Genomic DNA, 25,570 nt, shown 5'->3' on the forward strand with positions numbered 1-25,570 from the left:
TTAATAATTTTATTCCTTTTATCTGTTCGTGCTCTCTAAATTAATTCCCACTTTTATTGGTTAATTTATAAGTTTCACTGCATCATATTTTTTTAAACTATATGATTCCATTTATATGACCTTCTGGAAAAGGCAAAACTATAAGGGCAGAAAAGAGATTGGTGGTTGCCAGGGCATAGGATAGGGGTCAGGAGAAGGGACTTGACTGCAAAGGGTCATATGGGTACTTTCTGAGGTGATGGAAATATTCTACATATTGATATAGGCTATGCCATGGTCCTGCAATAGAACACCTCCAACCAACACCAGCAGGTGTACTACTCCAGTCTCATCCTCAGGTTGTCCAGCTAAAAGGGGAGTAATCTGCAGGTGCTAATATAAGTGCAATGCTATAGGAGCTCCTGGAGCATCTTTGCAAAGATGTAGGGACCAACTGTGTACAGTCCATCTTCTAGTTCACAATAAAGCATTGGTCTTTCCAAGTGACCTTGAATCTTAATCTGTGCACTATCCTGGCTTAGAGATGTGGATATCCCAGTGATACCAGGTTCCCATAGTTTCCTTGTCTTTTCTTCTTTTTTGAGACAGAGTCTTGCTCTGTCGGCCAGGCTGGAGTGCAGTGGCATGATCTTGGCTTGCTGCAACCTCCACCTCCTGGGCTAATGCAATTCTCCTTACTCAGCCTCTCAAGTAGCTGAGATTACAGATGTGTGCCACCACGCCCAGCTAATTTTTGAATTTTTAGTAGAGACAGGGTTTCACCATGTTGGCCATGCTGGTCTTGAACTCCTAACCTCAGGTAATCCACCCACCTCGGACTCCCATCCTATAGTTTTTCAACACTAAACCTCTGTGTATAGTCTTAGAAAAGTCCAGATATTCTCACATGTCCTGAGAGAAATCTACAGCCACATCCCTGAATTTCACTGATCCAGGGTCAATCTTCCTCAGCATTTTCTTCTGGAAAAACACAGTCTACTTTGATTTTTAGGTGTGCAACAATTCTTCTTTCACAAGATAATTCTTTTGGGTAGGGGTAGAATGCATGAAGCCCAATAGGTACACAAGTTCTAAGGGGTCCCAGAGCTATTGTATTAACTTGTTTCATCTCTCTTTTAATTCTTTGTTCTCTCTACTATAAAATGGAGAACAGGGAAAAATTCCTTGTTCTATATACTGTAAAAAGCAAACTGGGAGATATAGATGACGACAGCAATTACCTTTGTTGAGAAAAGCCACATATAAACCAAAAAATGGGTATTGTCTTTGTTCCATCTTGCATCTGCCTACAAACTTCCCTTAATAGAAGAAGGCTGTTTTTCTAAAATATCTCAATCTGGGTAACTTTGTAGAACCAGTCTAAAATGCTTTCCTCAGACAATGATACTATTTCTACAATTCTTAGTATATGGTAGCCACTAGCCATACGTGATTATTAGGCACTTAAAACATGGCTAGTACAAATTGAGATGTGCCGTAACTTTAAATTAAACTCTGTTTTTTGATGACTTAGTATGCAAAAGGAATGTAAGGTAACTCATGCATAATGTTAAAACATTAAATCCATGTTGTAATTATAATATTTGGTTACACTGCACTAAATAAAATATATTACTAAAATGAATTTTACCTGTTTCCTTTTATATTTTTTAACGTGGCTACTAGAAAATTTAAAATTAAATACGTGGCTCACATTAAATTTCTATTTGACAGCTCTGAAATAGGTAATATATTTGAATTCCTTAAACCAACCCTCAATATCATGCATCCTCTTGTTATCTTATTTAAACTGTTTTATGTTCCATACTCATGATCTCAGACAAAATCAACCACCGGGCTTCACACCCAGGGAACTGCCCCTTACAACTTGCATTAAAGAAGACATCGTAGAAGTTCCACTATCTGGATCCTGAAATACTTATTACCCTGGCTTGAACCTAACTTGGGTTCAATCTCAGCAGGATCATGTGAGGATTCTCTCAGTTTATGGGTCTTCCTAGAACCTTCTTCCCACTATTACAAGGATCACTGAAAAGCTCAGTAGGTTTGAAATTGTTCCTTTTGGGTTTTAGAAAATGGAAAAGTCCATAAATATTCTCACTAATTTGCTATTTAATTCACGCTATACTACAATAGAGGCTTTATGGTAGAAAAGCAGCTCTAATTTTCTTCATGACTTCTAACTGCAGAAGACATATACAGTCAATTATAACACAAATCAGCCTTTTTATAAGTTTAAGTTCAGTTATTCCAAGAACTAATTTTTTAACCAAAACAAGCATTAGATATTAATATGGATTCACCTTGATAAATGAAAGAGAACACTAAATTCATACTCTGCTGAACCATACTTAATCATTCTCAAAAGACAGATCACATCTTTAATCAGGCTTACAAATTTGACACAGTATATAAAGCTTATTTTTCCAAAGACCTTACGCTTGAATTTCATACTCTAAAAGATATGTTAACCATCTAAGGCACAAGCACAGAATATCTGGCAAATAAAAAAACCATATATGCAGCACACAAATTCCTAAGGTATTACCTGATAGATATCAGATAAACTGCTGCTTCCAGAGTCACTGGCAATGCTACAACCAGACTGACTAGAAGACACATGAGTCACCTGTGGATGAGGGTTTTCTGTGAGATGCATCTTGGTAAGATCAGCTGGAAGCTGAAAAAAAAAAATTTAAGTTATTCTAAATGTCAAGCTTTATCTTTTTAAGTGGTTTTGACACGTTAACTTCAACAAATTTTTATGTACATTACTGTGCAATCTCATTTTTAACCCAAGTTCTCTACTTTCAGCAAAAAGATCTTTTGAAATAAGAACCATATGGTACTCTCTGAAACTATTAGGCAATCCTACAATGGTAAGCTCACTGAACAGTTTTCAAAAGCCATTACTAATGGTATTTCAGAGGAAAAACTTGGCCCTTCTATCCTCCCAAATAAAAATATCAGACCTGTCCATTTAAGGGTAGGAATGTTACCCTTTAAACACACACACACACACACACACACACACACACACTCTCTCTCTCTTTCACACACACACACTCACTCTCTCTCCCTCCTTCCCTCCTAATAAAAAATGGTGACTGATACAAGAATAAAACAACAATATCTTGGAATTAAGTTCAGCTACTGGCAGCAAGACTTAAGACCAGTAACAAGCTGATTACTTTCAATATTCCAAAAATTTTGTGAGCATCTTTACACTTAATATTGAATTAGCTTCTAGTTGGCCCCTGAGAGATTTCTTAGTAATCAACACGATTTAATGAATGTCTGTACTAGGCGCAGGTATACAAGAAACACAAAAAGTAAATGACTCCACCACCTCATCTTTAATATGGTCACACTCTTATCAGGTATGCAGGCTGTACAATATATTTCATGCCGTAAAAGAGACATCTCACAAAATACAAGCTACAGAAATTAAGACAATAAACAAACCACTGCATTCCAGAGTAGTAAAAGTTTTACATAAGAAGTATGCTAATTTATTTTCCAAATGATTTCTCTGAAACTTGCTATTCAGGGCTATTAAAATCAATTTAATTTTTAAAATAGGGTTTCTCATTGCTTTACTACTGAAAAACATTAAAGAAACACACATAGTGTATATTAAATGTATTCTGAGGGAATGACTGAGTCTGAATTATATTATCTCAAGAGGAGTTAATATAATTATAAAAATTACACATAAAGTACATCACAAACTTCCCCTGCTGATAATGGTATGTTAGATAATTCAGATGAATCCTAGTACTAAGATAAACAGAAAACCTGAAATACATACATACATATACACACAGAGTATCTGGCCTCTGAGGTTACTTTTTCTCCTAAGAATATTTTCTGATTCCTAAAGAAAAGGCTAAAAGGCCAAGAAGTACCTGTGACAACCACTGGCTAAAGGGACAAAAGTTAAATTCCAAGGCCTAGGATAGAAGGGCCATCTTTGGATTGGGACCCTGGAGAGTAAATTAGACTCTAGAGTAAATGTCACCCAAAAGTAAACTGATGCTAATTTTAGAATGACCTCAATGCCTGATGCTAAAATAAGGTTATACAGGATTACTAGTATTTCCAATCAACTGTTGGAAGCAAACACAAATCCTCACTATAGGAAGAAAGTCATCCTAGGTCTCCATTAAAAAAATTTTTTTTCACATATACAACATCCATTGCTCAGTCCAATAAAACCAGGCACATATGATGAGACAGGATGGCATTGATAAAAAGTATGGAATAAACTCCAGAAACTAACAAAGAAGTTTCAAATAACAGGGTTACCAGACACAGTCTCTAAAATAACTGTCTTTAATATATACCAGGGGTTGGCAAACATTTTCATTAAGGGCCAAAGAATATATATTTTAGGTTTCACAGGCCACATACAGTTTCTGTTGTATGCTTTTTTTTTTTTTTTTTTTATCTTTTTAACAACTCCTTAAAAATGTAAAAATCATTCTTTGTTCACAGGTCATATAGCTCACTGGTCAGAATTGGTCCAGTTAGTGATCTATCCTATATATAGAGAAAAATACAAGACTAACAATATCAGCAAAGAAAGAAAAAGAATTAAATGAAAAATCTATAACTAAAATATACAATTATAGAAATTAAAAAGCCAACAAGTGGGCTTAATAAAAGATTTGACAGAGCTAAGAAGAGAATTTGAAAAGTAAAGACTAGTCTGAAAAATATCCAGAATGAAGCATGGAGAGGAAAAAACGTGAAGGCGGGAGAGAAGGGGTAAGAGCCACAGGAGATTCAGTGAGAACGTGACATCTGAAAAACCAGAGTCTGAGAGGAGCGAGTACACAGAAGCAAGATGATGGCTAAGCATTTTCCAAAAGTGACAAAAGACCTAAGGTCACAGATCAAGGAGGTTTAAAAACTCCCAGCAAGATAAAAAAACAAACAAACAAACAAAAAACCCCACCCCAAAACAATCAATCAATCTCCCCATACCTATGCACACCAGAGTACATGTGGCGGGGGTGAGGTGGAATATCAAGATAAAAGTTTTAAAGTAGCCAGGAAAAAAAACCCAGAGAGATTAGATTACTTTGGCAGAAGCAATTAAACTGACAGCTGGCTTCTCAACATAAATTCTGGAAGCCAGAAGACAATTGAGTGATATCTCCAAGAGCTAAAATTCTATACCTAGCAAAAACAGTCCTCAAAAAGGGGAAAAAATAATTTTCAAATAAAGAAAAATGAAGGAAATAATTCCTTAGCAGTCCTACAATGAATAAAATCCACTGGGAGAAGAAAACTGATTCCAGATGGAAGCTTTCAGGCACACGAAAGAAGAAAAACCAAGGAAAATGGGAAATGTGTGGGTAAATCTACATGAATGCTGACTATATAAAATAGTAACATTAATATCCCATGAAGTTCAAAATACAATAATTAAAATACAACTACAGAATGTAAGTCTGGAGAAGGGTAAATGAAGCTATTAGAGTGCTCTCAGTTCCTTGCACTGTCCATGAAGCTGTAGTAGCAGACTTGATAGGTGAAGAATGTGTGCTGTAATTTCTGATTTAAGAAAAGCATAGTAAAAAAGTGTATAACTACCAAGCTAACAGAGGGGAAAATATTAAATAATCAAAGAATGGAAAAATATAGACCATGCAAACACAACCAAAAGAAAGCTGATATAGCTGAGAGGCTGAGAGAGAGAGAGACAGAGAGAGACAGAGAGAGAGAGAGAGAGAGAGAGAGAGAGAGAGACTTGCTCCGTCACCTAGGCTGGAGAGCAGTGGCGCAATCTCAGTTCACTGCAACCTCTGCCTCCCGGGTTTGAGTACTTCTTTTGCCTCAGCCACCTGAATAGCTGGGATTACAGATGTATATCACCATGCCCAGCTAATTTTTGTATTTTTAGTACAGAAGGGGTTTCACCACATTGGCCAGGCTGGTCTCCAGCTCTTGACCTCATGTAATCTACCTGCCTCAGCCTCCCAAAGTGCTGGGATTACAGGCGTAAGCCACCTTGCCTGGCCAAGGTGATGGATATATTAATTACCTTGATTTGATTGTTTCACAATGTGAACATGTATCAAAACATCACACTGTACCCCATAAATACATGCAATTATTATTTGTGAATTAAAAACAAATTAAAATTTAAAAAATGTATAAGGCAAAAATGTCATCTACAATTATGCCATAAATTTTTAATACAGATCTCAGTAGCAGTCTGAATAAGCAAAACACACAAAAACAGAACAAGTAAAGATATAAAAGATATGAACATAATTAACAAACGACCTAAAGAGTATAGACATAGAATAACGGAACCAAAAACTCCAGAACGCATTTTCTTTTAGGGCACATATAAAAACATTTGTAAAAATTTACAATTAAGGCAAGTCTCAACAAATTGCAAAAGACTGAAACCAGGGAATATTCAGCAATAACAGTGCAAATAAGGTAGAAATACATAACAAAAAGATAAATAGAAAACTATCATGTTAGAACATTGTAAATAATCCTCTATTGAAATAGCCCATAAATCAATAAAGTCACATTGGAAATTAGAAAATATTAAAACAGAAAATTAAGATGCTATATATGAAAACCTGTGGGATAAGTTAAAGTCATGCTTAGAGGCCATTTATAGCTCTAATACGTATATCAGAAAAGGCAGCAAAAAAATTTAACAAACTCATAACTGCTTATAATACAGAATATTGATGAGGATATGATACAGTTCAAAGACCTTCCTCCCACTTAGTTTCTATCATTTAGATATGAAAAAAAAAACCTCACCTGGGAATGAAGTAGTTGGAAAGGCAAACACTGAAAATAGCTTTAAAATGTGTGGTGTTTGGTTGGGGTGTCAGTGGTAGGAGATAGTATATATTGCAAATTCCTACAGAGGTAAGAAGACCAAGGAGAAGAATGTCATTCATAAAAGTAACACAATGAACCAAAGCCAGAAGTCTGGCAAGTGGCTTCACAGTACTGACAATGTACTGAGCAATCTTCACCCTCACTAAACCCTAAAAAGGAGGTGTTATTATTATTTTTATTTTACTGCTGAGGAAACAGAGGGAGTACGATTAAGCAACTTGTCCCAGATCATACACTCAAGCAAGCAGTAGAGTTGGGAATCAAACCGAGGTCTGACTCTAGCATTTTTCTGTTATATTCTACTTTGTGCCAGGAACTCTGCTGATGACATAAAAATGAAAACATATGGGCCCTGCCTTCAAGGAGCTCAATCTAATAGCGGACACTGGAGACAGATTTATAAGCAAATAGCTTCTGCTTTCTACTTCATGAAGAAAACTTCACACAGGAATTCCTTCAACCTCCTTACACAATGGGAATAATGATGCTGACTGCAGTTAACATTTGAGTGCCCACTATTTGTACCAAACATACACTTCTACATGCCTTTCACATAATTATCTAACCTAATATTCAAACAACAAGATGAGGTAATACTATGATTATACCCAGTTTATAGAGTAGGAAACCTAATCTTAGAGATGTTATAAAGGTTTCCCAGGGTCACACGGCTAGGAAACTGGGGTCCTGGGATCTGAAACCCAGGCAGCCTGACTAAATCCATTGCTGTTTCCTACTAAGTTGTTTCCTGATACTTGGTTGGGAGTTCACAACATCCAATAGTTTATCTTTTCTTTGTATCAAATGAAGCAAAAAGGAAAGGCTTTTCCTCCAAGAGAAGTTCTTGGTTCCCTAAATCTTCTCCACTATCTCTCAGCTTACCTGCCCTTTCTCTTTCTCTTCCTGATCCACCTGGACTCAACAGCTGATCTTTCATCAGCAAACTCAATTCATTTACCCCATTGTCCTTCCAGCCCACCAGGTCTGGCAAAACTTCCCATTTTCCACAGCATCCTTCATCCATTTCCTATATCTGAACTTCTGTGCTCTGCTGGAGATCACATGTCCACAAGGCCTACTGTTAGTTTTATTTGAAGCAGCAAGAAAGTTTTTTAGCTAACAACTTGAATACAGACATTATGAAGTTACAAAGTCTGCTGAATACTTTGTATATATAGAGGGGGGTGGGGAAAGAGCGGTATTGAGAAAAGGCTAGAGGTAGAATATAATCAGCAATGCCAAGCTAGGCATTTTGAATTTGGTTCCTACAGACAATATAGAGCTACTATAGGTTTCTGGGAAGGGCAGTGATATAAGAGCTACTATATTTCTCAGTTAGACTAGATTTTGTTACAATAGAGGGCCCTCAGATCACTAAGGCTTACCCTAGTGAAGTGTACAGGCAACTTTTGGGGCAACTGCCTTAGTATACAGAGACTCAGATATCCAAACTGTTTAGGTATTTTTGGCTCTGCCATATCAACATAAGGCCACTTAGGTCACAACAGCAGGAAAAAAACAAAACAAAACAAAAAAAACAAACAACAGCTGGAAGAGAATGTTAACCCTGCAAGTAATCAGGGAAATAAAAACTAAAACAAATAGCTTTTTCCCCATCAAACTGGCAAAAAACAAGTATGATAATACAAAATGCAGGAAAAACTATGGAGGAAAACAATATTCTCATAAACTGCTAATGGGAGTATGAACTGGTATAACCATTTTTGACAACAATTTGAGGAGTAGCCACTTTGGAGAGCAAATGTAAGGTTACATTTAAAACATATATACCTTATGACTCAATATTCCTCTTAGGGTACCTACTGTTAAGATCACTCTGGAAGCACAGAAGGTGAAATAGAAGAAAATGATACACACAAGAGATAGGAGACACTAGTTGAAGCACAAGACGATAGAGGCCTTACAAAATTAAAAGTAAGCCACCAGAATTATAAGATAGCTTCTAGGGGCCAGGCGCGATGGCTCACGCCTGTAATCCCAGCACTGTGGGAGGCCGAGACGGGCGGATCACAAGGTCAGGAGATCGAGACCATCCTGGCTAACACGGTGAAACCCTGTCTCTACTAAAAATACAAAAAATTAGCCAGGCGTGGTGGCAGGTGCCTGTAGTCCCAGCTACTTGGGAGGCTGAGGCAGGAGAATGGCATGAACCTGGGAGGCGGAGCTTGCAGTGAGCCGAAACTGCGCTACTGCACTCCAGCCTGGGCGACAGAGCAAGACTCCGTCTCAAAAAATAATAATAATTATTATATATATAAAATAATAAATATATATTATAATATATATTATATATTTTATATAATTATAAAATATATATTATATATTATAAAATATATAATATATAAAATATATTTATATTTATATTATATATAATATATAAAATATATTTATATTTATATTATATATAATATATAAATAAAATATTTATACATCATATGTATATATATAATATATATACACATGTGTATGTATGTGTGTATATATATGTATATATATGTGTGTGTGTATATATATGTGTGTGTATATATATGTGTATATATATATATGTATATATATATGGCAGTATGGAGCCTGTTTTATGGAGTTTGCCATTTCCCAAAAGCCCCAAAGGAGAACCTTGGGTATATACACCAAGAGATCACAGCACTGTGCCTGAGGTATGTGAAACTACAAGAGAAATGTGTAACATTCCTAACTCATTATTTTTACCAAAAGTTGAGAGTTGGAAGGATGTTTCTAAATGATGTAACCAGTATTAAAAAGTTTTTCAATTCTAAGACAAAGTATTCTCCCCACTTCAATATTTTCGAAATCACAGAGAAGCTTTCAATCAATATTCATTTTTTAATGGTGAGTTTACTAAAAGTAAATTACTATAATTTAGGAGAAAATCAGTATAAGAATGCTTGGCAAGTCTGAGAACCGGCAAGGAAATCAGGGCGGTGACAGTGAATGAGGAGGAGTGTAGTAGGAGATAGGCGGAGGAGAAAGCATCAACTGTTTGGTAGGTCATGGTGAGGACTTGGACTTTGACTCTGAAGAAAGTCTGTCAAGGAGGAAGTGATCAGCTGTGTCAAGTGCTGCAGATAGGTATAGTAAGATAAGGGCAAAGAAATGACCTGCAGCTTTAGCTGTGGATAAATCAACCAGTGACCAGTGACTGTAGGAGCACATCAAAGAAGGAAATAGAACCCAAAGTGGTAATGTTTCCTCCACCCAGTAAACAGTCACCTCAAACAAGCAACTCTAACAAATCAGGAAGATAAGCTCCCAACTAAGAACCACTTAAGAGAAGTCAACCTCCTGAAAGAAACCCAAAAAACTCAATTTGATTTCTCTCTAGAGAGACTAGGGAAAAAAAAAAGAAAAAAAAGGAGTTGCAATTAAAAAACAACAACAGGCAGGGCACGGTGGCTCATGCCTGTAATCCCTGCACTTTGGGAGGCTGAGGTGGGTGGATCATTTGAGGTCAGGAGTTTAAGGCCAGCCTGGCCAACATGGTGAAACTCCACCTCCACTAAAAATACAAAAATTAGCTGAGCGTGGTGGCAGGTGCCTGTAGTCTCAGCTACTCAGGAGGCTGAGACAGGACACTCGCTTTGACTCGGGAGGTGGAGGTTGCAGTGAGCAGAGATTGCGCCACTGCACTCCAGCCTGGACAACAGAGCGAGACTCTGTCAAAAAAAAAAAAAGTAATCTCACAGCTGAAGACGAAAGAGAATTTTCAGCTTGAGAGAGTACTCTAAAAGTGTCAATAGAGGAACAAAACATTAGGCAATCCAGGGCAAAACTTCATGGCATCAACGATTAAAAAAATAAATAAAACAAAGGCTGGACACTGTGGCTCATGCCTGTAATCCCAGCACTTTGGGAGGCCAAGGCATGAGGATTGCTTGAGTCCAGGAGTTTGAGATCAGCTTGGGCAAGATGGAGAGACCATGTCTCTATAAAAAAATTAGAAAATTGGCCAGGGATGTAGTGTGCATCTGTGGTCCCAGCTGTGTGGGAGGATCCCTTGAGCCCAGGAGTTCAAGGCTGTAGTGAGCCATGATTACACCACTGCACTCCAGCCTGGGCAACAGAGCAGGGCCTTGTCTCTCTTTTTTTTTTTTTTTGAGACAGGGTCTCACCCTGTCCACCCAGGCTAGAGTGCAATGTCACGATCTCAGCTCACTGCAACCTCTGCCTCCCGGATTCAAGCGATTCTCCCACCTCAACCTCCCGAGTAGCTGGGACTACAGATATGTGGCACCACACCTGGCTAATTTTTGTATTTTTAATAGAGACGCGGTTTCACCATGTTAGCCAAGCTGGAGGACCACATCTCTTTTAAAAAAAAAAAAAAAAAAAAAAGCAAAATAACAAAAACGTAACTACTAACAAAAGTAATTAACAAAGGAAAAAAAAATATGAGCTCAGACTTCTCATCAGCAACACTGGAGGCCAGAAGACAGTGTAGTAACTTTTCCAAAGTGCTAAAGAAAAAAGACTTTGGATTTATTATTTTATATTGAACTAAACAATTATCTTAAGAGTAAATATAAAGGAAGGCATTTATGATTCATTCTTCCCCAACCCCCAGTAGAACCGTGCTAATTTTGACTATTTATTTTAGCAAGAAAATTAATGAATTCAGAAGTAGTAAAATGCAAGTACATAGTAGCATAGGCAAAAATACATGAACAAAAATAAAACCGGTAAAATGTATTGGAAAATGAAAAGAACTATATAAAAATTCTAAGTTTTATGTGTTTAATTGCAATCCAGAGTCAAAATTTCATCAACAGTAACATGAGGGAAGGGGGATAGAGACATGTACTCTTACAAACACTTGATTTACACAGTAGAATACCAATCCAGAATCCTGCTCATATAATGTTTGCTGGCATTTCATGAAACCTTAGAAGCTGATTTTGAAATTTTGACTCTTCCATATTTGTTAAATCTGGGATCAAAAGTTGGGTATCAGCATTCCAAAGGCTATTTTATTTTGCTGGTTACCTTAAAAACAACCCCTATATCTCATTCTTAATTTTCTTTAAAGTTTTTTTTACATAGTCTCACTCACTTCCTTTCTACAAGTGGTTTAAACCTTTGTAGTACAGTGCAGCTATCAAGCATCAGCAATGCTTGGGCCATATAGGTGTCATTTTCACTAAAAAGGCCATTTAAGCCTTAGCCAGATAATAGCACAAATACATTGTGTACCTAGGCTTCTTTTCATCTATTTACATTTCACTCAGCTGTTTGCCAAATGGAGGGTGAATTTAAATGTCTTTCCAGAAGCTGCCTTTAAGAAAGATATGCAGAGGGAGCTAGGCCAGATAAAACAGAAAAACACCATGATGCTATCATAGCATTTCTTCCTTAGTCACCATCAACAGGACAACCTTGAAACAAAGACATGATTTCAGACCATACTAAGAAGTGCCTCTATTGTGCCTGTCTGTATGCAAGAGAACCATAAAAAATCTTAATAAATGTTACAATTTAAATGTTTTGAAAAAACACTGTTTTATAATACATACATGAGACAGGAAAGATAACTTGAGTGGCATCAAATTACAGACTATATAAATAGCCACTGTGTATAATAAAACTCACTGAATTAGAGTATATATTTTCCTACAACCTAGCCTGGAAGGTTGTACAGCACTTTGCTTTTTTGTGAGTTATTATGTTTATTTAAAAATGACAAATATGATAGATGACCTTAAATAGTCTCCAGCTGCTAATGGTTTACTATCTTGAAAATACTTAGAATCATTATTTAAATATTTTCACATAATTGATTTTCATGAGTATTTTCTTCATATTATTTCACTGCTTAAGAATTACCAACTAATCTTTGTAAAATAGCACAATTCAATTGTAAAATAGCACAATTCAATCATAATTTATCTGACAGCATCATATTAATGAAAAATGTCATATAATCTGGAAATTAGACTAACATACCTAAATATATCAACCAATTAAGAAAATGAAGCAAGAGTATGATCACTGATAAGTACAGCAATAGCCATAATCAAAAAACAATTCAGTCTGAAGAGAGTACATCTCAAATGCACTGCATTTTAAGTCTACAGATTTAAAAGGCACCTTTCAAATCTTCTTAGAGGTCACATTAGAATGTTTTAGATATTTAAATTTAAAGAAAAATGGCAATGAGAAAGACTACTTTGTAGTTCTTATTTTTAAAGTTTAGAAAATAGCGCAATAAAGCTCATTTACAATTCAAAATAAAATTTAATAACTGGATTAAATCAATTGCTAAGAAAATAACAATTACTTACTTTGGAGGCCCATGGCTGAAGACAATTGGCATAACAGCGAACAAGAAAAGCCATTTCCTAGGCTGGAAAGGGTAGTTTCCTTTTCAAACCAGAGCCACAGTGATAAAATTCTGTTAAGTTTCTTTTTACAAATCATACACCACTGCAGTGTTTATATAAAGGCAGCCTCTCCAAACCCCTATTAAAACTGAAATCAGGAGCTTTCAGTAAAGTATTGTTCTAAATTAAAACGTTCACTTTAACAAGCAAATCACAGTAAATGAAGATGTTTACAATTCTGGCTCAGAATATACAGACACATACATGCGGCCTCAGGCACCTGGCACAGACATGCAGAGTGGTAGCACAACAGTTAATACAGTATCAGTCAAAGCAAATCAGGCAACATGCACCAAATCTGTGTTCCTGGATTCCGTGAAACCTTTCCTCTCTGTAATATAGCTTTGTCTTTTCTTCAACTTATTTCATTCTGTAGAACAAGCACTGCAGTGATTCTTCTGCATCAAAAGCAAACATTGTATCCTGAAGATTAAAGTTTCTTCTTTATATTCTTAACCACCAGAGGTTTAAAAAAAAAAAAAACGTTGAGCAAATGGCAGAGCAAATGGCAGTTAGATGATATATGCTGTAACAGGTTTGTCCTGTAGAATGTCTAAGAATCTCCAAAATTGTAATTATTTTCTCTATTCACATGCACTGTTTACAGCTCTGCAGCACTGTTTCTTATTCTAATGTATCAGTAAAACAGCACTGTTGATTTAAGTCTAGCTTTTCTGGTTAAACATTTTTATATAATATGGTACAAAACCACTGTATCTTCTGCTAAAGCAAGACTGAATGTTAGTGTCTTAATTCCTACTGTCCTTGCCTGTTTCAAAGCAGCTCCCTAAGGAGAAGCTCCTATTGATTCTATGCTCTGCAGTAAGATGAAATATCTAATAAGAAGGAAAGAGAGTGGGAGGAGAATAGAGCTAAAAGGATGACATCACCTGTACAGAAAGCCTCCAGAAACTGCATTAGATCAATTGGCTACTGTATCTGCAGATGTAGCCCAAAGAGCAATTTATTGAAAACATACACACACGCGCACACACACACACACACACACACACCATCCTCCTTTCCATGAGACATGTCAGCAAGCTAAATTCTTTAAGAAAAAAATTGGCTTGAGCACCCTTTCTACTTCACAGTTTTAAAAATCCATTTTGATTTTTAATTCTGTACATTGATACACAGCTATATTTGGAAAGCCATATTTCCTATTATTATTCAAATGTAATACAGTATTGTCTTCCCAAGGTAAAATTATAAGCTCTGATAAGATACCATTGCATTCCAAATAAACAAGGCAGCCTAGGTTCTCCGATGTCACATGTATTTGTTAACAAGGGGTTTCTGCTTGCAAAATTTGCTATTTATCAAATAACTGTTCTGAAAGATATAACCTTCAGGATCACTCTAAATTAACATTAAGACTATACAAACTAGTACTAAGATTTGTAGGTAGATAGTAAATTTAAATGGAAACAATAGAATTTCATTTTGCAAAGGGAAGCTGGAAAAAAATCAGATGTACACCAATAGTTGCAGCATGCACCAACTCCTTTGAGAAAGAATAATCTACACAACATGGTACTTTCCTGTAGCCCAGTGCTCAATTCATAGAAAAAGACAAGAAGCCAGCAAAACTCACTCAGAAGAAATCAAAGAAAATGATTAAACCTGCTTCCAGAGTAAGTGTGGACTAAAAAAAATTGCCCCATTTTTCTATAGAAATTACAGAAAAAGATTTTAATTTTGCCAAACCCTCTTCCATCTGAAAACACAATACCACGAGTACCCATCCTTGTTCTTCATGCTTCTGCTACAAGGCACTAGATACTCCAACTAAGCTTGCAATGGTTGCTCCTAATGGCCAAAGAAAGACAGTTCCCAATAGTAAAATATAGTTAGTTATACCTCCAGGCGGCAAAATTATGAGAAAAACGATCACTGAACAAATCAAAGCAATAGAATTATTTTGCTTTATTCACCTAACACTTTTATTTTGGGGAAAACGGGGTGTGCAACATAAGAGAAGATATTACCTGGGAGACAGGTCTTTTAACAAAGGACTCCACTGACTGCAGAAGAAACATCTTGTCATTAGGCACAAAAAAAATAAGTTCTTCAATATCTTTGAGAAAAGTCTGAGTCACTTTCTGAACAACACTATGCTGCCAATCTGAATTACACTGCTACTTATAAAACTAGAATTTAAGTTAAACTAAGTATAATTTTGAACAAGTTATGTTTTCAAAATATGTAATTATTTAGATTTTCATAAAGCTTTTAAGAATGTTTTTCTGCCAAAATTCCAAAAGACACAATACCAAAATACACAATACCTGCATTTAAGTATAAAATTAAATCTCACAAATGCAAACAAGCATGACTAGTTTTCTAAACATAAAATATGCAATATTTATAAGGGTTGATTTTCAAGCACCAATGTGTTTTTTTTTTCAGTTTAATTTAAATCAACCATACACGAGTTGGAATTCCACTTGATACTTAATATTGTATATTAATTAAAATCTAATGTTAATCATTCTTTAAAATAGAAAAATGATAGTAGGTACTTTGTATGTACATGAAGACAAACTTTCACTTAAGATAAAATTTCTAAAAGATGAGTATTTTACACATAAATATCAGTAGCAAGATTCAAGAATACAAAGAATTTCAACACCAGACAGTAATTATATTCATGTATAGTACCAACAGAATATATTATAGCCGAATCAAAAAGCAAAATTTTAATGCACACCTTTCCCCCTTTTTATAAATCATGCTGATCAACACAGAAAGAAGGACCTCAAGCTGGGCAAGGGAGACAGCCATCTCTTAGCTGCTTTAAAAAACTGCTGCCCAGTGTAAGAAATGCAATCCACTAGTGCCATATGTTAGACCTACTGTAGTAAACACCAACTCAGTAAAGGAACAAAATTCTCTTTTCCTTTAGTTTGGCTTGTAAGTGAAGATGACATCATCCTTTTCCTTTTCTACCAATCATCTCATAGTGTCTTCGATTCCAGGGAACTGTACAGTGAACCTATCATGCTAAATCTCCCTGTGTAACAATACCAAGAAAAGAAACAGGCCAAATTCCATACTCAACATGGGGATCCACCAGCATTCTGAGGAAATAATGACTTCACCTTTTAACTACTGAATGAAGAAAATAAACATCCTTTGAAGACAATAGTAATTTATCAAATAACTAAAATAAATGACTAGGTGAATAACCTATTTTTCACTTGCATCACTTTTAGAATTTTATCACGATCTCATCTCATTATCTTATCAATTCAAATGAATTAAGTGCAGCAAAGGAGAATGTCCTGATCTACCTATTGTCTAGGAATCACTACAGGATAGCCACTTATGAACACCTTTCCCCTGCATATGAAATGCCATGATGCTAACCCCTATTAATGAAATCTTTAGCTTTAGAAAGGTCTTTTGCACTACTATAAAATAGGGCAATGTATGTTGACTTTGCAAAGATTCAAATCATGATGAAATACTTTTATAAAAGTGTAAATGCCATACAGTTATTAAAATTTATGTTAACTGTGTATATTATTTATAAACAAAAATACAAACTGAAATACTTAAAATCATATTGTTTAGAAAGCCAAAGATAAGGTTCTGATAGTTACTAAACTAACTGTAAACATATCTTTTATGTCAATATGTGACAACACTGAAAAGAAGGACAGAGAAAGGTTACCATAGATGAAGGTAAGCCATAAGAGGATATACATTCTAGGCATTATGAAAAACAAAAAACAAACAAAACTAATGATAACAAAAACTGGATTTATACTAACCCAGGCATTTTATTTACTTATTATGTTTATTAATAGAATTTATTCCCAATCTGCAGTGAAATATTATAACCACAATTTAGAGAAGTCAAACTCCAAAGAAGTTAAAGAACAAAAGAAAAATTCTGTAGTTTTACAAAATAAAGAGGATACTCATTTCTGTATTTTAGTTATATTTAGTTTTTGAAATATAAACTTAAATTGTACTGATTTATATAGTGAAAACACTTTAAGTCTTTTGGAAAATAAATGAATAAATGACTGAAATGATCATGGATAACATACAAGCCCTTTCAAAGGATCATAACAATCTTTTCCACCCCTTTCTCCCCATGTTTAACATGAACATCTGAAATGCATCTCTGCAGTTACCAGACACAGTTAACTCTAATTACTGGTGCCCCTTAGGACTTCTGCTTTCAAACTGCATACCTACTCTTCAGCCTTCATGAAGGAGGGGAGGCAAGAGTACCAACACTCTTTTATTGTCTTGTAAGAAACAGTGTGCTTCAGCATACTGTCATATATATCCACTAACTGATCACCCCCATTTCTGTTAAAAATCTGTCACGGCCACCAGCTGGACACACATGCACTATGAAATATGATCCATCCTTAGGGAGTAATAGAGGAAGAAAAACCAAGAAGGAGAGAGAAACCGTCATCATCAACCAAGGTGATGTAAGCTTCTATAATTAGAATCAGTGAAACTGAAAGAACAATAAAAGGCACCACTATGCTTCTGCTTTCCATCTACACTGTGTATCAAGCATCTTCATACTTGCACAAAAGGATACATTTTGTATATAGTTACTCAAGTATATGCAAACCTAAAGTTTCAAAAACAGTGTATTAATTTTCTTCAAAAAGAGAGCAACATATATAAATGACAAAAAATGAACTCTCATTTAAAACTATCTGTGAATTCCTGGGTTCCTTTATATCCCTTGTTCATAAAGATGACCATTACGTCCCTTCTCTACTTTTAAATACTACATTTTCTAGCACTGTAAAAGCCGCATACACAACATAGCACACTTAATAAACACATACCAAATCAAACTAAAAGGCAATAACGGTCAGCATTAATTTGTTTGCTATGTCTGAGTAGTTGTTATTCCCCTTTCAACTGGAACACTGTCATAATCATTGTCTTAGACCACTGGTATACATTAATATCTGAGTTGCTTTAAACAATTATCAAAAGCGCCTTCTTTAACAATTACTCCATAAAATATTTCAAGTATGATAAAAAGTCTTTCTAATTCTGGTTCCCTTGGCAAATCTGTCTGAATTAGTGTCACACCATTAAGGGAGGAAGAACTGCCCCAGACAACCAGAGGGGCATGCCCTGCCCTCCTCCTCTCAGTACTCAAGAATTTTATACATAGTGAATAATAAAGACAATTTTAAAATGCCTATTTAGAAGGTACCAATATTTATGTAGAAACTTAAAATAATTTTCATACCTTTAACCCAGTAATTTCTGTAACTCTATCCTAAGGAAATAATCAGAGTCATGTACAGATTTTTCCCTAAAAGTTGTTTGTAATAGGAGAAAAATTGGAAGCCATGTGAGAATACTTTGTTACACTCATACAGCATTATATTAATATTGAAAATAATGTTTTGGAAAAAATTTAACTGCATGAGAAACACAAACACAAGGATACATAACTAAACATTCAGCATCATCTAAATTAATTAAAATATTTAAATTAATCAAAAGATATATACAGTCAGCCCTCTGTGTCCATGGGTTCTGTACCTGCAGATTCAAAAAACTGCAGACTGAAAATATTTTGGGAAAATCCCATTAAAAATAATAGTAGAGGCTGGCAGTGGTGGTGATTACATCTGTAATCCCAACAGTTTGGGAGGCCGAGGCAGGCTATTGCTTGAGCCCCCGAATTCAAGCCCAACCTGAAAAACATGATGAAACTCTGTCTCTACAAAAAAAACAAAGTTAGCTGGGTGTGGAGGCATGTGCCTGTAATCCCAGCTACTCAGGAGGCTGAGGTGAGAGGATCCCTTGAGTTGGGAGGTCAAAGCTACAATGAGCTGTGATCATTCCACTGCATTCTAGTCTGGTTGACAGCGAGACCATCTCAAATAAAACCTAAAAAACCAAAAACAAAAAACCACTACAACAATTAAAAAAAAATTACAAATTTCAGTATAGCAACTATTTACACTGCATTTACACTGTATTAGGTATTACAAGTAACCTAGAAATGATTCAAAATACAGTCATGCATTGCTTAACAATTGGGGTACATTCTGAGAAATGTGTCATTAGGCAATTTCATCCTTGGGCAAACATCACAGAGTATAGCTACACAAACCTAGATGGTATAGCCTACTATACACCTAGGCTACATGGTATAGCCTATGGTTCCCAGGCTATGAACCTGCTCAGCACGTTACTCTACTGAATAATGCAGGCAACTGTAACACAGTGGTAAGTATTTGTGTATCTAAACACAGAAAATGTACAGTAAAAACAGGTAGCAAAATCTGACGTCATTTATGTGGTCTGTCATTACGCAACACATGACTGTACATGGAAGGATGTGCATAGATTACACAAAAATACTACACCATTTTATAAAAGGGACTCGAACATCCTTGGATTTTAGTATCTGCAGGGGGTCCTGAAACCAAGCCCCCATGGATATACTGAGGGACCATGTTACATTAAAAAAATTTTAAGTGACAGTAGCTATCTTCAGTTTTGAGGATGACAGCAAATTCATTTCCTTCTTCATACTCTTCTATATATTTTACATTTCTACAATAAGCATTTCTTCACAAAATTAAAAAAAAAAATCTGCTCTAACTTGGCATTTCTCCTAGTTTTAGTTGTATCACTTCTATGCTTTTTGTCTATTTGTGGACTCAATACCTTCTAACTAGGTACAAAAACCTATCAAGAATTCCATATTATTTCCTAGAAGATAAAGGAGGAGAATTCTAAAGGATATTAGATACTTGTGAACAAAAACAGAAAGTCCTCTTTTGTTTTTAAGGTAGAAAGAATCACAAAGAATATACACCTGTTCAAAGTATTTGGGGCTGTAAATAGAGAAGAGAAGCAATATTGAAAAGCTGAAGATTGTTAGAGGTGGGGCTCCAAATTTCTCAGTAGTAGTGTGATCAGCACTCACTGTCTTATATACAAATAAGATTATCAAAGATCCCATTTGCAAACTTCCTGAGTTTAGAAGTAACAAAAGTCTGTTTATTCGTTCATTATTTCATTCTGAAAGTACTTATGAAATGCTGTATTAAAAACAATCAGGATTTATCAAGCCCAAAAACACAAAATAAAGTTCACAATGTTAACAAGTTTCTTCGTCAAACAGTGACTTTCATTTAAACAGTTCAAATTCTAAATTCTCCTGATGATTGATGCAACAATAGTGCTTACATCTCCTTTAGTTTGACTTGAATAAATGTTTAAACTTTTTGTTTACTGATGCTCCATGAAGAGACATCAGCAATCACATGTTTGTATCAAAGTCCTCTAGTTTCTCATGAGGAGGTGGGGACACGGACCTATTTCTTACTACAGGAATGGCTTGATGAATAAGACACACACACACACACACACAAACACACACACTCCATAAAAGCAAAACACACTTGCAATAATACCTTAAGAGGTCACACCCATGGTCAAGTAAAAGCATCCAGCCATTTTTCGGTATATCACCACAAAGGTGGTAAGTGATGTGGTGTCCTAATAATCACCTCTTATTGAGCTGCATTGACAAATGTACATTAACTCTCTAATATGCTCTGAATCTAAACAAAACATGGAGCACTGAAAGACAATAGAGAACGTGATATAATCACACGAGTAGCAATGAGAAAGAACTGCCTGCTACATTAGTAATGTGTGAGCCTAAAATGAAAAAGTAGATTCTAGCGTATCATATCATCCTACCACCCACTATACAATCCCAGAACAAAAGACTAGATGGAAAGAAAATACATAAAGATGTTTCAGCAAAGGGAAACCCTTCAAATTAAAAACCCCAATCCATAATGCTGCCACGGAAATCATTCTTTCCAGATGTTCTTTTAGGAAGGGCTGGCTGGCTCCATGTCTGTGCAGACGCTATACTGAAGAAAGAGAGGAAGACTAGCGCCTTATTTTGTCCCTGAGAATATAAAAAGCATCCTAAGCAACACAGAGAACAAGAAATAAAAAAAAATTATGATGTAGTCTACTAAGGAACTTGAGATCTAGTTAACAAGACAACAAACATATAACCAACACTCATACAGGCACACTGCTATTTAAAAATACAGCAGCTTGCTGGGTGCAGAAGCTCATGTCTATGATCCCAGTGTTTTGGGAGGCTGCAGTGATTAGACTGCGTGAGCCCAGGAGTTGAGACTAGCCTGGGAAACATAGCAAGACACTGTCTCTACAAAAAATAAAAATACTTAATCGATTGTGGTGGCACATGCCTGTAGTCCTAGCTACTCAGGAGGCTAAGGCAGGTTGTTAGAGCCCAGGAGTTTGAGCTTATGGTGAACTATGATCACATAACTGTACTTCACAGCTTGGGCAAGAGAGCGAGACCCTGTCTCAAAAGCAACAACAACAAAAATATACAGTAGCAAAAGAAAGGAGAAAGACTATAATTTCTTAACTAAAGTATGCAAACACCAACAAAGTTTTTTAAACCTTTGAAGAATGTCCAGATTCATATTTGGCTCAATCACATTTCTATAAAAATGAGCACAAATGAGACCTGATAGTCTAGAGAATAAAGTTAAATAAAGGCACACTTGGTGCTTGACCTTGGTGAAACCAAGATGTTTCACGTTTATTGGTCCTGGTTTAATTTTACCATTTAACTCTACATATGTACCAATATTAAAAATTCAATTCACAGGCTGGGCGTGGTGGCTCATGCCTGTAATTCCAGCACTTTGGGAGGCCAAGATCGCACCATTGCACTCCAGCCCAGGCAACAGTGCGACACTCCGTCTCAAAAAAATTTAATTCACTACATTTCAAAATGTTTACCGTTATATGCTATTTAAAATGAAACAATGAACATTATATAAAAAATACAGGCATTTAAAACATTCTTAAATAAACTGTTAATTCCATTTTTTGTTATCTCAGAATACTGCAGAATAATATGGGCACACTTCATGCAAGTACTATCCTATGCGACCAATGAGGAGAAGTGCACTCTATGAACAGGAAATGTCAGGAAAGCCTTCTCTAAAGAGGTCATGGATAAATGGACTCTTGGGAGCTGAACATGACTTTGTCAGAAGAACATGATAGAAGCCCATTCTGGATAAAAGGAGCAAGTGGCAAGATTTAAAGTGACTCATCAAAGGGTAGAACTATATTAAGTAAAGAAGCCAATAAGAGCCTTCCAGGGAAAGAGAACAGGACTAAAGGTAGGGACCTCCAAACATAATGGGACCAGAAAGCTGAAAAGATAAACTGGAGCTAAATAAGAAAAGGATTTATATGCCATATACTCTCAAGATTCTTAATTTTTCTTTTTACTTTTTTTTTTTCTTTTTTTGTAGAGACAGGGTCTTGCTTTGTTGCACAGCTTGGCTTCAGGTGATTCTTCCATCTTGGCCTCTCAAAGTGCTAGAATTAGGCATGAGCCACTGCATTTGGCCTCAAAACTTTTAAAACTCACACACAGCACTGGGGAAAAGAATGAGTTACGTTTCTAACATACATAATATGTATTTAAAAACTAATACATGTGTTACTGGCAAAATATTTTGTATTCATTATGAAATATACACAAAATCCCTAGAAACTTAAAAGGGTAAGATAATAGTATTTTCTTCCCATGTTCTGGAAATTGTTTTGGGCTAAACGAATGGCCTTGCTAACTACTATCAGATAGGCCTACAAGTGATTAATTCCAAAATCAGATTCATCATTTCTCGGCAGACATTCTCCATCTCATTTGATTGGCTTCTAGCTACACATTCTATACAGTAAAGCGACTCATCCAGTGACTTTCATATACATTTTGTAACTACTTTTATCTTTTAAGATTGGACAAAGAAATTACTTGTTCAAAGTGAGTGATTCTGAGGGTAAATTTTAATTGTCTGATTGTTCTAACTTCAAGCTAACTTGATTTAACTTTTCTTACCTTTATTCTCCCTTTGTTCTGATTCTTTAGCTTACTTGTTTATATTTACTTTAATATATTTACATATTTTGGTAAGCACTTTTTACATCCAGGTATGGAATAAATAACAACAGTATTTTGTAAGCAATAGGACAAAGGTTTTTTGAATATTTACAACAACAACAACAGCAACAGGATGCTACTAACATTACTATTTTTCAGAGCACCAGACACTAGGCAGAGCCCTTTTTATATATTATCTCGCTTAATCCTTTTATAAATCTATAAGTTATCTATCAAGACAGACATACAAAGGTCATACAACTTGCCCAAAGTTACACAGGACACTAAGCAAGCTGACAGGACAGGCACTCTTATTTTCTTTGGCAGGCAATACTCTAAGGTTACAATTATGATGGTTGATATTTTCTAGGAGCATCCATTCTGATGAGAGAGATATTTAAATAAACAATTACACTGCAATATAGAATAACTGTAATTATACTCAGCATAATGAGTGCTTACAGGCACATAAACAAGATATTATGGGAGTGCAGATATGTGCTTAATCCTTCCCAAGAAAAAAAAATCAAAGTCCTCCATGACATGATGTGAAATTAGGTCTTGAGACTTTTGTTAAGAGGACAAAGAATAAAAGTACATTTTAAGTAAAAGGAATTGTATACACAAGAGATGTACATAAACACATGGTTTCTTCAAGGGTCAGCAAATTTGTTCAGTATGGCCAAAAAATAGGAAATACATAGAAAACAGGTAAAAGATAAAGTTGGAGAAGTGAACAAAGTCCAGATCTGTGCTGTCCAACTAGGGACATGTGGTTATTTACTTGTACATTGTGATCAATAGCTCAATACTATGGCTAGCTAGCTGCTATCAATTTCTATGGCACAGACATAAAATATTTCCATCATAACAGAAAATTCAATTAAACAGGACTGGTCTAGACTATGAAGGTCCTTATATGCTAGATTACTGGAATTTTTCTGTAACTGATGGTAGGCCATAAACAGATTTAAGAGTTTAAAACAAGTGACATTGTTAGAGCTTCACTTAGAACTGACAGAAGCAAAATAAATGGACTAGTTAGTGGCAAGGGTATAGGGGAGGATGTAGAAAGCAGGGCTAGCAATAGGGAAACAAGTTCAGAGAGATGATAAAAAATTTTAAATCAAATAAACTGATTAAGTAGATATCTTCTGATAAATTAAACAATACTTTTCAGGTTTTCTAATTTTTCAAAATCTCTTAGAATGAAACAATACTGCTTTTACAGTGAAAGGTGGCTGGGAGAATTTGAGAGATGCTATTACAACAGTCCTATAAAGAAAAAAGTGAACACTAAAGAAACAACATGGGCAAATTAAGTGAAAAGCACAAATTCTGAAACATGTGAAAGGAAGAATCTATAGATTTTATTGAGTGATTAGACTGTGAATACACACACGTTCTAAAAATTTCAACAACCACCCCCTAAGACAGGCAAACCTGGTATTACAATATCCTCATTTTTAGAGGTGAAGCACCAAAGATTTAGATGAACTGTCCTCATCATTCAGTTAGTGAAGCAAGAATTCAAGATAGATGGCTCATCTAAATACTGGACTTTTTATACTTGGCTTGATTACTCATCCTACTCACTAAATATTGCTCTTGATCACCTTTCTGCTATCTAAATACCAAAGTCATCTGCCTCAAAGATCAAAGCTCTGAAATTTCTGAGACTATATGAAGACATTTAAATTTGTTGCAAACTCTAAAAATATCTGAATATTTTACAAAAGAATATGAATATACAAGTGACTAATAAGTACATGAAAAGAGGCTCAACACTGTAAGTCATCAGGGACACGTAAATTAAAATCAAAATGAGATACCACTACCTATTAAAAATTTTGAAAATAATAATAATAAAATCTGACAATACCAAGTGTTGGTGAGGATGTGGAAACTCATTTTCAAAGAACACAAATTATGTAAAATGCAACAGCCACACTAAATAACAATTTTGGTAGTTTCTTATAAAGTTAAGCATACATTTGCCATACGACCAGTCACCCACTCCTGGGTATTAACCTAAGAGAAATGGAAGTATATGTATCAACAAAGATTTGTACATAAATGTTTATAGTAGCTTTATTTGCAATTGCCCAAAACTGGAACAATCCAAATATTCATAAACAGGCAAACAGAGGAACAAATTATGGTACATTCATACAATGAAAAAATACCCACAAGAGAGGGGAAAAAATACAATTGATGCACACGACAGGGAAAGGTCTCAAAATCATTATAATGAGTGAAAGAAGCCCACCCCCCCCCCCCAAAAAAAAATCCACAA

At 35.5% G+C, this 25,570-nt stretch overlaps 1 protein-coding gene across 7 annotated transcripts in view; it reads right to left on the reverse strand.

The window, feature by feature from the left end:
• RAPGEF6 (Rap guanine nucleotide exchange factor 6) overlaps positions 1 to 25,570 on the reverse strand; it is a 210,830-nt gene that overhangs the window by 95,571 nt on the left and 89,689 nt on the right. For all 7 annotated transcript variants that reach the window (XM_054488153.2, XM_054488152.2, XM_054488155.2 and 4 more), the window contains one exon: positions 2,549 to 2,680. In XM_054488153.2, the coding sequence (XP_054344128.1) occupies positions 2,549 to 2,680 (132 nt within the window). The remainder of the gene's footprint in view (positions 1 to 2,548; positions 2,681 to 25,570) is intronic.

Source organism: Pongo pygmaeus, chromosome 4 (genome assembly GCF_028885625.2).
Source record: "Pongo pygmaeus isolate AG05252 chromosome 4, NHGRI_mPonPyg2-v2.0_pri, whole genome shotgun sequence".
In the NCBI taxonomy this organism is placed as follows: Eukaryota; Metazoa; Chordata; class Mammalia; order Primates; family Hominidae; genus Pongo; species Pongo pygmaeus.